The following is a 12,994-nucleotide window of genomic DNA, read 5'->3' on the forward strand; positions in this document are numbered from 1 at the left end:
TGTGGTCCTAGTGTGATTAGATTGATTAGTTTTCTTTGAGTATGGTTTCAGTGTGTCTGCCCTCTGATGTCCTCTTGCAACACCAACCGTCTTACTTGGGTTTCTCTTACCTTGGGCATGGGGCATCTCTTCACGGCTGCTCCAGCAAAGTGCAGCCACTGCTCCTTACCTTGGAGGAGGGGTATCTCCTCACCAACGCCCCTCCTGACCTTCAACATGGGATAGCTCCTCTAGGCCCTCCTGCGCCCTCGCAGCCACGGCTCCTTGGACATGGGGTTGGTCCTCCTGGCTGCCCCCCTGGCCTCGGGCGTGGGTTGCTCCTCCTGGCCACCGCCCCTGGATTCCGGCATTGGGGCATGGGGTAGCTCCTCCCGGCCGCCGCCCCTGACCTCGGCCGCGGAGCAGCTCCTCTAGGCCATTCCTGCGCCATCGCAGCCTGGCACTCTCGGCCTCTGCCCCTCACCTCGGACATGGGGTAACTCCTCTTGGCCGCCGCCCTTCGGGCATGGGGTCCTCCCAGCTTCTGCCTCTGACCTCGGACGTGGGGTAGCTCCTCTCGGCCGCGCCTAATTTTCCCCAAACCTCTCATTTTAAAGATGAGTGAAGTGAGCTCCAGAAAGAAGAAACAGTTAAAACTGAATGAAACTTTGCTCTCATTTATACTCTCTGAAGGGATTCCTAAGTGGTGCTAGTGGTAAGTAATCCACCTGCCAATGCAGATAAGAGCCACAGGTTTGATTCCTGAGTGGGGAAGATCCCCTGGAGGAGGGCATGGCATCCCACTCCAGTATTCTTGCCTGGAGAATCCCATGGACAGAGGAGCCTGACTAACTACAGTCTATATGGTCTCAAACAGTCAGACACAACTGAAGCAACTTAGCATTGTAGGCATACACTCTGAAACACTTTTCAGACTCCTGCTGTGTGCCAGGCATGGTACTAGGCTCTGGAGACACAAAGATACCTTTCATCAAGAGTTATAAGTCTTATAAGAAAAAGAAGACGTTCAGGGAAGACACAGTATCCAATCTTATGTCTCTGGCCCATTTTAAGGAGGACTATCCTGTGTAATAGTTCATTTAATCTTCATAACCAGGCTGTAAGGTAAGTGGAATTATCTCCATTTTACAAAGAAGGAAACTGAGACTCAAAAAAGGTAAAATAATTATCCAAAGTCAGGGATGTATCATGTCAAATCTCCTACACTCTGATCTGCCGTTCTGAAGTCCACATGGTTATGGCTGTGATACGGAGAAGGGGTGGGAGAGGAAGGGGAAGGGAGAGCATTTTTTTTTGAAAAGACTCTACCTGAGTCACACTTGTTTAAAGACTAATTTCAATAAACCCTTTTAGTGTGAAACACAGCCGTTCTCTGGGCCTGGTTCCTATAATACTAACACTCTATCTTTTAGCTGCAGGGGAAGAAGTTTGCTATGAAAGGGTGGGATGCTTTAAAGATGGTCTGCCATGGACTGGGACCTTCTCAAGACAGTTTGCAGGGTTACCATGGTCTCCAGAAAAGATAAACACTCGCTTTCTGCTCTACACTAGACAGAATCCCAAAGTCCATCAGGTAAGTTAACTCGCTGCCTTCACACACATATTATTCTAAAATAGAAGATGTCTCTGCAAGTACAGAAGCCATAGATAACCTATTCTGGTAGAAACTCTTGAGTTAAAGGAAAACATTTCTTTTTAGTGTTGTGAGCCAGATATTTCTCTCATCATTTGCCCTGGTATTTAAAAACAAAGATTGCTCTGAATATGTGTTTCATATGGGATAAATTTGATATTTCATTCAGTTAATATATTAATTGAGAACCTTCCACATTGTAAGACTGAAGAAGCAGCAATACCTATTATGTACTAAATTGAATAAACAAGACAGTGTCCTAAATTTATTGTACGAGGAGAAATGAGATATGTAACCAAATAGCCTTATTGTAGCACTTTGGTCTGTGATGTAAGACAACAGACCAAAGACTTTGGGAACAGAGAGAGGAAGGGATTACCTTCCCCTTGGGAGTGGGGATGGGAACCAGGAAAGAATTCGAGGAGGTTTTGAGGTGTGTCCTGAAGGAAGGGCAGGGCTTTCAAAAGCAAAGACAGGGAAATGCTGTGAACACACACACAGGGGAGAGAGACAATAGAGGGTGTTTGATAAATGACACCACTGTTGGATTAGACAAGGCAGAGAGGAAGTCCTCAAATGCGGAGTGAGTTAGAAACACAGTTTTAGAAACAATTTGTATAATTCCTTCCTGGGGAGATGGGCTATTACCCTGGGAGCCATGGGGACCCATTGTGAGTTTTTAGGAGGCTTTAGGACATTTATTCGGAGAAGGCAATGGCACCCCACTCCAGTACTCTTGCCTGGAAAATCCCATGGACAGAGGAGCCTGGTGGGTTGCAGACCATGGGGTCTCAAAGAGTCGGACACGACTGAGCGACTTCACTTTCACTTTTCACTTTCCTGCATTGGAGAAGGAAATGGCAACCCACTCCAGTGTTCTTGTCTGGAGAATCCCAGGGATGGGGGAGCCTGGTGGGCTGCCATCTCTGGGGTTGCACAGAGTCGGACACGACTGAAGAGACTTAGCATCAGCAGCAGCATAACCTTGAGGCTTGCTTTCCACCAGACCTGTCGCATGCAGGGCAGGTCTCACCAGCCAAGACAGCCTTCTTCTAGGCCTTCACACCCTGCAAGCATAGCTATCCACTTACCAGACTCACACATACATATGTACACATAGCTCTTTACTGAAATATACCATCTGCTGTATAGATTACGGCTCTAGTGAGAACAAAGAAGAAAAGACAAGACTTTACTTTGAGTACAGAGAAACTTATAAAGAAAATGTCTTCAAAAGTTTGATTTAACTGTCAAAAAGCAAAAAGTATTACCCAGCTGTAGAAAGGAAATGAAATTCTAATAGGTTGTACAATATCTTGCAAACGTTTTGCTAAATTGAATATGCCAGACACAAAAGGACAGATATTCTATGATTCCAGTTATATAACATACCAAGAATAGTCAAATTCATAGAGACGGAAAGTAGAATAATATCAATAGTTACTGGGGTCTGGGGAGGGGGTGATGGGAGTTACTGTTTAATGGGTACAGAGTTTCAGTCTGAGACAATGGCAAAGTTCTGTAATGGTCGTGTTGCTTGCACAACAATGTGAATGAGAGTGCGAGTGAATTTTACTCTTAATGATGGATGAAACAGTAATTTTATGTTATGTGTATGTTACCACATTTTTTAAAAACGTAATACAAATGTTTTGGGGCACCTCTATCCATTTAGGACTTTCAGGGTGAATTTTTCTGCTCAGGACTAACTGTATCCCCTGATGTTGACCCTCAGCCCTCATAGGACTTGCTGATCCTTTATCCTTCTGGTCAGAGACATGCACTAGAACTTTGTAGAGCACAGGCAGTAAGACAGAAGGTGATGAAGACCAGTCTTCAGGCAAGGCTGAGCCCAAAGGGCAGTGAAGAGAACATCAGAAAACCGAATACTTTCCTAAGAAAGGGGCCATGAAAACAGTGCTTCCCACACCTTTCCCACTCCCTTCCATTTGGAAAGAATCATGTGTGACAACACAGATCTGTACCTGAATTTTGCAATAGATAGACACCTGAGGGTTTGCTGTTAATGCGGTTTTTAGTAACAGCTAGGTTGTAGACTGAGTCATGGTGAGATACTAAAAGGAGGACCATCAGAGGCTTGACCCATGTGCTATACTGTGTAAATTTGATTACCTTTGTTTATGAGAAAGAAGTAAATCATGCAGTAGCTTAGCAATTGAGGAATTAACAAATAAGGAATTAGTAATCGAGGCTTAGCAATTGGTGAATTGTCAAGGATCAGTTTGTTGATGTAAATGGTCTTCTGAGGCATAGGTCTCAGCTACTTTCCTGGAAGAATAAAACCAACTTCTTTTTCCCATGAATCTGTGACTTCTTTTTCTTTCTTTCTTTTTTAAATTATGAGAGCGTAGTATCCGTGACTTCCTAAGCGTAAGTGGCTCATTGCCATTGCTGGCTGTGGTGCATAGTTGCGTAATTACAGCGGTTCCTGTGCCTGCAGCTTTGTTCAAGGCTAGAACATGCCTAACTGGTGACTGTTTTCGCCTCACTTATAGTACGGGTTGATTCCATGTCAGTTAGGCTCCATGACTGCTCAAAGATAAGAATGGTAAGAGAAAACACCCCAGCACCCAGCTAAACATCAGTACTCCACTCTTATCTCTAGATAACCTGTTCTGTCCTGACACCCTTTTTAGCTTCTGTCCTTGTGGCATCCAAGTTGTCTTCTTTTGATTCCATGATGTTGTTTGGGACTTTCCCGTTTTCTAAGTTAGTGTGTCATTGTGTGCTAGACTGAATGCACAGTGAACAAGTTGTTTGTTGCCTTTTCCTACGTGAATAAATCCTTAATGGCTTTTGTGACAACCGAAAATGCTTGGATCCCATAATACTTGTCAGATCACCATTCTGAGGCTTGTTCGAGGTTCCACTTTTTCAAACTATTCTCATGACAGTGGAAAACTATACACACTTTTTCTACTAAATGACCTTTCCTAAATAGAGGTTTTTTTGGTGTAGAAACAGGAATACAGTAGGTATTTAAGGGGCTCCAGCCAGAGTTGGAATGGGCATTGAGTTCTTTTAAATACATAGATAAACAAACATTTTTGCACTTGGATTCGATTATTTAGCAGAGAAGTGCTTCCTAAAAAGCCCCAATACAATAGATTTTATTATCTACATCACAAATACTTCAGCTGGTATGCATCCCATCAGGAGAAAGCACTATGATCAGATCACAACTTGAAAGCCCAGTGGTGAAGTGCACGGCTTTAGAGAGAGACCGTGTGGGTTTGAATCTTGCTCCAGAATTCATCAGCTGCAGTACTTTTGGACAAGTGACTTCCTTTCTCATTACGCCCCTTCCTAACCAATAAAGTTCGTACCTACCTCACAGCACTGAGAGGGCCAAATGAGCTACTGTACAGGGTACCTACAGGGCTTCCCTGGTGGCTCAGAGGGTAAAAAATCTGCCTGCAATGCAAGAGACTTGGGTTTGATCCCTGGGTCAGGAAGATCCCCTGAAGAAGGGAATGGCTCTCCACTCTAATATTCTTGCCTGGAGGATCCCATGGACAGAGGAGCCTGGTAAGCTTCAGAAGTCCATGGGGTTGCATAGTTGGAAACAACTGAGTGACTTTCACTCTTTCGCAGAAAACCTATAATCTAGATAGATAGGAGTTTTATCTGTATCATAATTATTGTCATTTGTAAGCCGGCTTGGGAGTCTCTTAATTTGTTTGCTCACAGTCTTGGAGAAACTTTAGTAAGTTGTATGATTAATTGTATATACTGTTAAACACAGGTAGCTAGTAATCAGTCATTCATTTCAGTTTCATGAGTATCTAAATTTGCTGCTTTTCAGTTTAAGATTACCATAGTCAAACTTGCTATTTGCTGATTTGACCTTTTATTTTTTCTCTACTTAATTGCTTACACTTTTGACTTCTAATTGTTCTCTTAATAACAAAGTCACTTAAATTAATGGTATTCTACGTCTTCAAGAGTTTTGTTATAAAAACCATTTAACAAAGTACAAGAAATACAAAACAATATTTAACACCATCACATAAAATATCTTAAATATGCTGTTGTATTTCATGTGACAAGGATCTAACCTCTACTCCTCGTTCATAAAGTGTGGACAGTCTATCTTGCCACCTTTGGAATACGCATCTAAGCCTTGAATAAGGTAATTCTCATGAGTTATATCGACAACTGAAAAATACTGTACAAAAGTAAGGCTCACTGACATTGTAATTAAAACTGAGCCAACATTGTCTTACAAACATTACCTTAAATCCATACATTTTTATTTCTTTTCCTTATGATTAAATTTGTATGTTGCATTTTGTAATGCATTAGTAATTCCTGGGTACTTTTGCAATATGTAGCAGTAACTGTTTGATAAAAATGTATTAAAGATGGTTGTTAAAGTCAAACTTAGAAGAAAATTTTCGAGTGAATTTAGAATAATTCTACTAAATGTTAAATAATTTTCAATTATTTTACCTTAATTTCTTTTCACTTGAAACAGGAAGTCAGTGCAGTTAATTATTTAACTATCCGAGCCTCACACTTTGCTACACACAAGATCACACGTATCAACATACCTGGATGGAAATCAGATGGCAAATGGCAGCAAGACATGTGCAATGTATGATGTGAATAATCTCTTCTTTATACTAGTATTAAAGTTTTATGTTTAATGTGAATGTACTTTGCAAGGTACTAACGTGTATTCATGGAAATTCTCCATTCAGTTATTCACATTGGCCATATTCCAAGACCACAGATGAATTACTCATTTCCCATTTATTTTCACTTATTATGAATTGTACAGATTATGATAGAAGATTTTTATAATTATTCTTAGTAAATTCTCATCTTTGACAAAAGATTGAATGGTATGATAAATTTCTCATTTAATTTAAGGAAAACATTTCCAAGTTCACTCCAGGAAATTAATTTTCCTCTCTTCTACTCAAGATTAATAGACTGCTAACCTAGTAAGCAATTAATTATTTACAAGCCATATAGTGTGGTAGAGTCAGGCTGTCTGGAATATTATGATTCTATTGACTAGCTCTGTGGTCATGGGCAAGTTAATTAACCTGTCTTTGCCCAGGTTTGCTTATCTTTAAATGAATATTAAATAAGTTAATGTATGTACAAGTGTTAGGACAGGGCCAAGCAATAGTAGGTCCTCAATACTTGCAGATGTCATTTCTTATTGTAGAATCAGTTGTTTGGGCTCTCAGGTTTCCTTTAATTCTTATTTTTAATACTTACAATAAATCTTTTTAGGTACTGCTAAAAGTAGAAGATGTGAACTGCATTAATTTAGACTGGATTAACGGTTCACTGCAATATATCCACGCGGTAAACAATCTCCGCGTTGTTGGTGCTGAGGTGGCTTATTTTATTGATGTCCTCGTGGTAAGAACAGTTGATTTCTTTAAAATTACATTGAACCAGCTTTGTATCATAACACTAAGAATTTCGGGGGCAATTCTATGTACTTTTTTTTATTAGTTTACACAAGTATCGAACATGTGAAATAATAGGTGTTGGTGTTATGGTAGCCAAAAAGGGAAAGTTAGGTTCCTTCTTGGTGAAAGAAGTGCCTGTAGTTCTACAATTCGCCACTTGGTGGCAGTGTGTCTTCACCGGCTCCTCACCAAATCTATCCCCGCCCTTCAAGGTCGCTGCTTTGGTCAGCCTGGAGGACCATCTCGGTTCCTTTTCAGCACAATGTAAACCTATCCTTAAGGATGGAGAAGAAACCGTTTCTGCGTTATGGGCGCTATCTGTGCAGAATGTGAAGTGCGTTTTCCCCACAGAAACTGGGTTCTATGGCAGTGAATTAGGTCCCTAGGCCAGTCCAGGCACAACTCTTGAACCTACACATTTTCAAAGAGAATCAACTAGGCTTTGCTATTTATGAGGGCTATACTCTGAGACATTTATAAATCTCCAAATGCTCCGCCATAATAGGAAGTAGTTTCCCACCATGCACTGCAGTGAAGTAAAAAAGCTAAAGATTTATGACCCTTTCAGATTCTTAAGATTTCACTCCTTACCGTCAACAAATATTTCACTCCTCACTTGCTGTGGGCCGGGCTCCATTCTAGGCACTGGAGGTACACGCTGAGCGAGACAGCGTTTCTGCTCTGACGGAGTGTGGGGACAGGACTGTGGAAAAATACAAGGCAACGGGAAGGGGACTGGCAGGCGCTGCTACTCACTTGGAGGGTCAGTCAGGAAAGCGAGCCCAACTCTGAGCCCAGTTAGGACACAGGCTGGAGAAGAGTCAGGGAGCCAAAGACTCACCGCTGCCCTCCCTCTTCTCCATCCACTCTTGCCGCTCATCAGGGGAGGCTAGACTACACGGAGGAACTTCGAGTGTGTCTGTCCACAGAGGATGGAAACGGATTATCTCCTCCTCAGAGAAAAACCAGGTTCTAACTAAGCTTTCTTGAATTTCTTCCTTGATCCTGGGGCCTGAACTGTGGGCTCATAAAGGCTCAGAAAATAAGTAGGAGGAGATTTTGCTTAACTGAAGGGGAAAGTGTTGGCTGACTTAAATGTTCAGTGAATTGTTTGCCCCCCTGGGTGTGAGCTGCCTTTAGCCCATGTGGGGGTATGTGGGATGGTTTGGGACTCAGGAAGGATGAACATGGACTGGAAGCCACAGAAGGGTCACTGGGCTGGTCTCCTTCCTGTTCCCCAGAACTGCGAGGCCCTTTAGCACAGGGAGAAAGCTCTGACAGAAGGCATTCCTCCAGCCCACCTGGTGCTCTCTCCCTCAGCTGGATAAGGATGTAGGTGGACATGGGGCTGCTTTGTCATTTTACCAGTCTCCCCGTCCTGGGTGGGAGAGGGAGAAACATGTCAGCCCCTTTTTCATTTTAAACCAGTTTCAGCCATTCTACCTGCCTTTTTTTTTTTTTTTAATGCTTGTTCTGTTTTCCTTTTAAAATATCCTCTCAGAAAAAATTTGGATATTCCGCTTCTAAAGTACATTTGATTGGCCACAGCTTGGGAGCTCATCTGGCTGGGGAAGCTGGGTCAAGGACGCCAGGCCTTGGAAGGATAACTGGTAAGCCTGCCCTGCAGATGGGCCTTGGATTTGTTTACGTATTTGTTTGTGTACAAAGTATCAAATATCTGAACACCAAGGAAGTCACAGAAGCAAATGGAAGACAAGAGAAAATGTGACCCTCCCTAAACTAAAACATGAAATGCTTCTAAAGGGTGAGTGTGTGAATCCATTTTCAAGAGTGTTCACCATAGCAGTATCTGTGATGACAAAGGAGTGGGACCTGTGATCATCCACCTGTTGGGGATGGTCGACTGAATGACACATTCCATGCTTTGCGATTCCATAATGGCTTCTACACAGACTGAGACAGAAACTCCACGGTGGTCCTGCTCACCCAGTGTAGCTGGATTGCTGAACTGCTTTGTTTAAGCCCATGCTATTCCAGTTGCTAAAATTTTGAATATTGTCCCTGAGTGTGCCTGCTTCAGCAGCACATATACTGAAGTTGAAGATTGTCCTTGAGTATAATGTTAAGCCTGAAAACAAGTTGCAAAGTGAGTCCTATGAACAAGGTGTTGGGAATGGGATTTAATCGCATCCCTTCCCTGTACTCTTGACTTCCAAACTACTTGAGTCCGTTGGCTAGAAGTCAAAATATCAGCTCCATTATTGGTAAGTTGGGCTGGCCCCTCCCTTCTCTGTGTCCCCCACCAACAGTCAGTCATCAAGCCCCTCGTCTCCTCCACCCTTCCATCTTCCCCCGCATCTGCTCTGTGCCTCTTCATGGCCTGGTCACTGTCCTGGCTCAGGCCCTCTCCATCTCCTGGGTTTTTGCCATTCATGGCTGGTACCCTGCCTAGTTCTGCTGCCAATGAAACATACACAATGTGGGTTTGATTCCTGGTTCAGGATCCTGGAGTAGGAAATGGCAACTCACTCCAGTATTCTTTCTGGGAGAATCCCATGGGCAGAGGAGCCTGATGGATTACAGTCCATGGGGTTGCAAAGAGTTGGACACCACTCAGAACAGCCTGGCACTCCAGTCTTACACAGGTATTGCCAGTATCATTCTTTCTAAACAGGCTGTGCCACTCAACTGCTTGAAACTTTCCATTGTCTAAAGCATCTGAACTTGTTGTATGAATGTTTCATGTTTCATCACATATTTTCATGATTCTGTGCCTTTGCAAGTCCTGTTCCCCTTCACCCTAAACACCCGCTGGTCATCCTTTGAGAATTTTCTCAGATATTTCTTCCTCAGACAGAGTTAATTTTCTGATTCCCACACTCTTTGAAATATGCCTTTATTATATATGAAGATACAACTGTTGTATCACAAAGTCAAATTAATTATTCATGTGCCTATTATTTTCAGTAGACTCTGAACTACTTAGAAAGACTTCCCAGGCCTGGCACATAGTAGGTACACACTTTGTGTTCATTGAAACAATACACTGCAGCTCTGGTGTACACACACACACACACACACACATACATACACACACACACACACACACACACATACATACACATACACACACATACACACACACACGTGCTTTAATTTCAGATTTAAATTTAAAATATTTTTTCCAAATTCTAAATTGGGTTTAAAGTATTAATATATTGCCTCTGCAGTCTCTTGATATAACAGGCTTTTCCTGCTGAAAGTTTCCTCTTTTTCCCAGATCTCTGATTCCAACTCCAACCCTAGCCCACCACCACCATTTCTACATAGAATATTAAAATTTGTATATTTACTCTGAAATTGTTGTTCTTTATGTAGTCACTTGAAGAAGGCAATGGCACCCCACTCCAGTACTCTGCCTGGAAAATCCCATGGACGGAAGAGCCTGGTAGGCTGCAGACCATGGGGTCACTAAGAGTCAGACACGACTGAGCGACTTCACTTTCACTTTTCCCTTTCATGCATTGGAGAAGGAAATGGCAACCCACTCCAGTGTTCTTGCCTGGAGAGTCCCAGGGACGGGGGAGCCTGGTGGGCCGCCGTCTATGGGGTCGCACAGAGTCGGACATGACTGAAGCAACTTAGCAGCAGCAGCAGCATGTAGTTCCGACTGGTTGCGACCCCATGGACTGCAACACACCAGGCTTCCCTGTCTTTCACCATCTCCCAGAGTTTGCTCAGACTCATGTCCATTGAGTTGGTGATGCCATCCAACCATCTCATCTTCTGCCACCCCTTTTCCTCCTCCTGCCCTCATAATAATAAACTTTCCCAACATCAGGGTCTTTCCCAATGAGTTGGCTCTGACGTTATTGTGTTGCAAAAATCTTCTTTGCCAGAGAATGGAAGAAATGGGCCAACTCATACGAATGGAATCTCATGGGTCCCAACAGCCTAGGGAGGCATTTCAGCTGTAAATTTAAAGGAGGAACATTGCCATAAATGTGTCAAAAATTCACAGTAGGTTGCAATAAGTTTATGGAGATTTTGTTTCCCTGAATTCTTATTTCACAACTCGGATAATTTTTAACTCCAGGGTTTCCTGCCAAGTGAATTATCCTACTGAATAAATAGAAAATAATAAGTTTTTAAAGGCTCTCTAAACATCTGAAGAATCTACATAATTTGGATGTTGCAATCTATATTCCTTCTAAGTGCTTAGTCTTTGAATAATCATGTTCCTTGGATAACAAAAGAACCGAGATCTCAAAAAAAAAAAATGTTGGCTTTATAATAAAACCAGTTAAAAACAAAATATGGTAGATTTTAGGACATGCATAAGTTTCACCAACTCGATGGACGTGAGTTTGAGTGAACTCCGGGAGATGGTGATAAACAGGGAGGCCTGGCATGCTTCGATAAATGGGGTCGCAAAGAGTCGGACACGACTGAGCGGCTGAACTGAACTGAACTGAAGTTTCTGTGTCTCTGGTAATTCTCTATAACTGGTAGGCAGTTATCATAGATGACTATAGCATGGGGGTTACTCGGTCAAGGTTTTGTTTCCTTTTATCTATAAACGGCGCCAGTGTTTTCCTGTCTTCTCTATTTCCATAGAGAAGAGGTTATTCTCTATGCTGATACGCTCATGCATCCAAATACTTACATACTAACAAACCCAGCTCCCAAAGGCTGCGCTCTCATTCATGCAGTAAGGGTCATGCCTCCGCAACTCAGATCAATTAAGAGGTTGAACCTTCCAGTTTTCCCTCCTGTTGATCTTCCTCCTGAGATCTCTTAGAACCACAAATCGAAGATTCTGCCTTCCCTGCCTCTTGAAAACACTAGTTGTATTTTTTTAAAAAAAGGTTATCTGGTTGCCTTGTCCTCACATCAGCATCATTTGAGGTGTACCTGCCATATTTGGATCCATCTCCACTGAACTCCCGACATCCTCAGAAGATTGTATCTAATTAGCAATTGTACATTAGCATAAACAATTCTCCCTAGAGTTGAAGATTAATTGTGGGACAAATGCTTGTGCATCTTTCTTTTAAGCTTGGATATTTCACACAGATGCCTGTTGGTTTACTTCATGGACCCCTCTGTCTAATTTCATCTTTTCACCTGTGCTCTGAGTCCCTGGCCAGCATTGGGGACCTCACTGTCATTCGTCTGCTTTTCCTCCCATCTTGTCAAGCTCTTTTCCCCAACTCTATTAGAACTGACATGTCCCAGTTCCTGCTTAGACCACAGCCTCTTCTCACCAATACCCTAGCTTGCCTCACTCAGATTCCAACTCCTCTAAAAGGAAGTGGCCATGTTTCCTTGAGGGCTGTGCTCTCCTCAACCCATTGTAGTCTGGTTTCTTCCCCAGTCCTGCTAGCAAAACCACCAAGACCACCAAGGGCTTCTTAATGGGACTCTTCCAGGCCTTTCCCATCTTTACTTTCCTTGGCCCCTCTGCAGAATTTGACTCGCTAACCCCTCCTCGCTGGTGGAACACCCTCTCTTGGTTCCTGTGGTTCCCTGTCTTCTTGCATCTCCTTGGTTGTCTTTGTTCTTGTCTGACAGCTTCTTTCCAGGCTTCCTCCCAGGTTCCTTTTCTTTCGCCTTTCCTTACCTGTTGGTGTTCCTCAAGGTTCTATCTAGGCCCCTCCTCTCTCCTCTCCTTGCCTCCTCTCATTCTATCATTTCTTTCTCCATGATTATATGACTCAGAAAAATAAAAACAAAAATGGAATCATATAACAGTCTATCATTTTGAGGTAATACACACCCCACAGCTGTGGCACATTCATTGCTCACTCCTGCTGCATTTTCCCAGGGGTCAGATACAGCTCAGCTCTGAGACCCCTCTGCTCTGAGACCCAGTCTCCACTTCACAGCAAAGAGACTTTGCTAAAATACAAATCTGACTGTAAACCTCCCCTTTGGCAAACTTGTC

General features: G+C 42.8%; 1 protein-coding gene across 1 annotated transcript in view; it reads left to right on the forward strand.

Annotated features, from left to right (window-relative positions):
- The first annotated feature begins 933 nt into the window (after positions 1 to 933).
- PNLIPRP3 (pancreatic lipase related protein 3) overlaps positions 934 to 12,994 on the forward strand; it is a 35,592-nt gene continuing 23,531 nt past the window's right edge. Inside the window, exons 1-5 of the mRNA XM_044935555.2 lie at positions 934 to 1,067; positions 1,354 to 1,573; positions 6,132 to 6,251; positions 6,902 to 7,033; positions 8,588 to 8,696. Of these exons, the coding sequence (XP_044791490.2) occupies positions 934 to 1,067; positions 1,354 to 1,573; positions 6,132 to 6,251; positions 6,902 to 7,033; positions 8,588 to 8,696 (715 nt within the window). The remainder of the gene's footprint in view (positions 1,068 to 1,353; positions 1,574 to 6,131; positions 6,252 to 6,901; positions 7,034 to 8,587; positions 8,697 to 12,994) is intronic.

The sequence above is a fragment of the Bubalus bubalis genome, chromosome 23 (genome assembly GCF_019923935.1).
Source record: "Bubalus bubalis isolate 160015118507 breed Murrah chromosome 23, NDDB_SH_1, whole genome shotgun sequence".
NCBI lineage: Eukaryota > Metazoa > Chordata > Mammalia > Artiodactyla > Bovidae > Bubalus > Bubalus bubalis.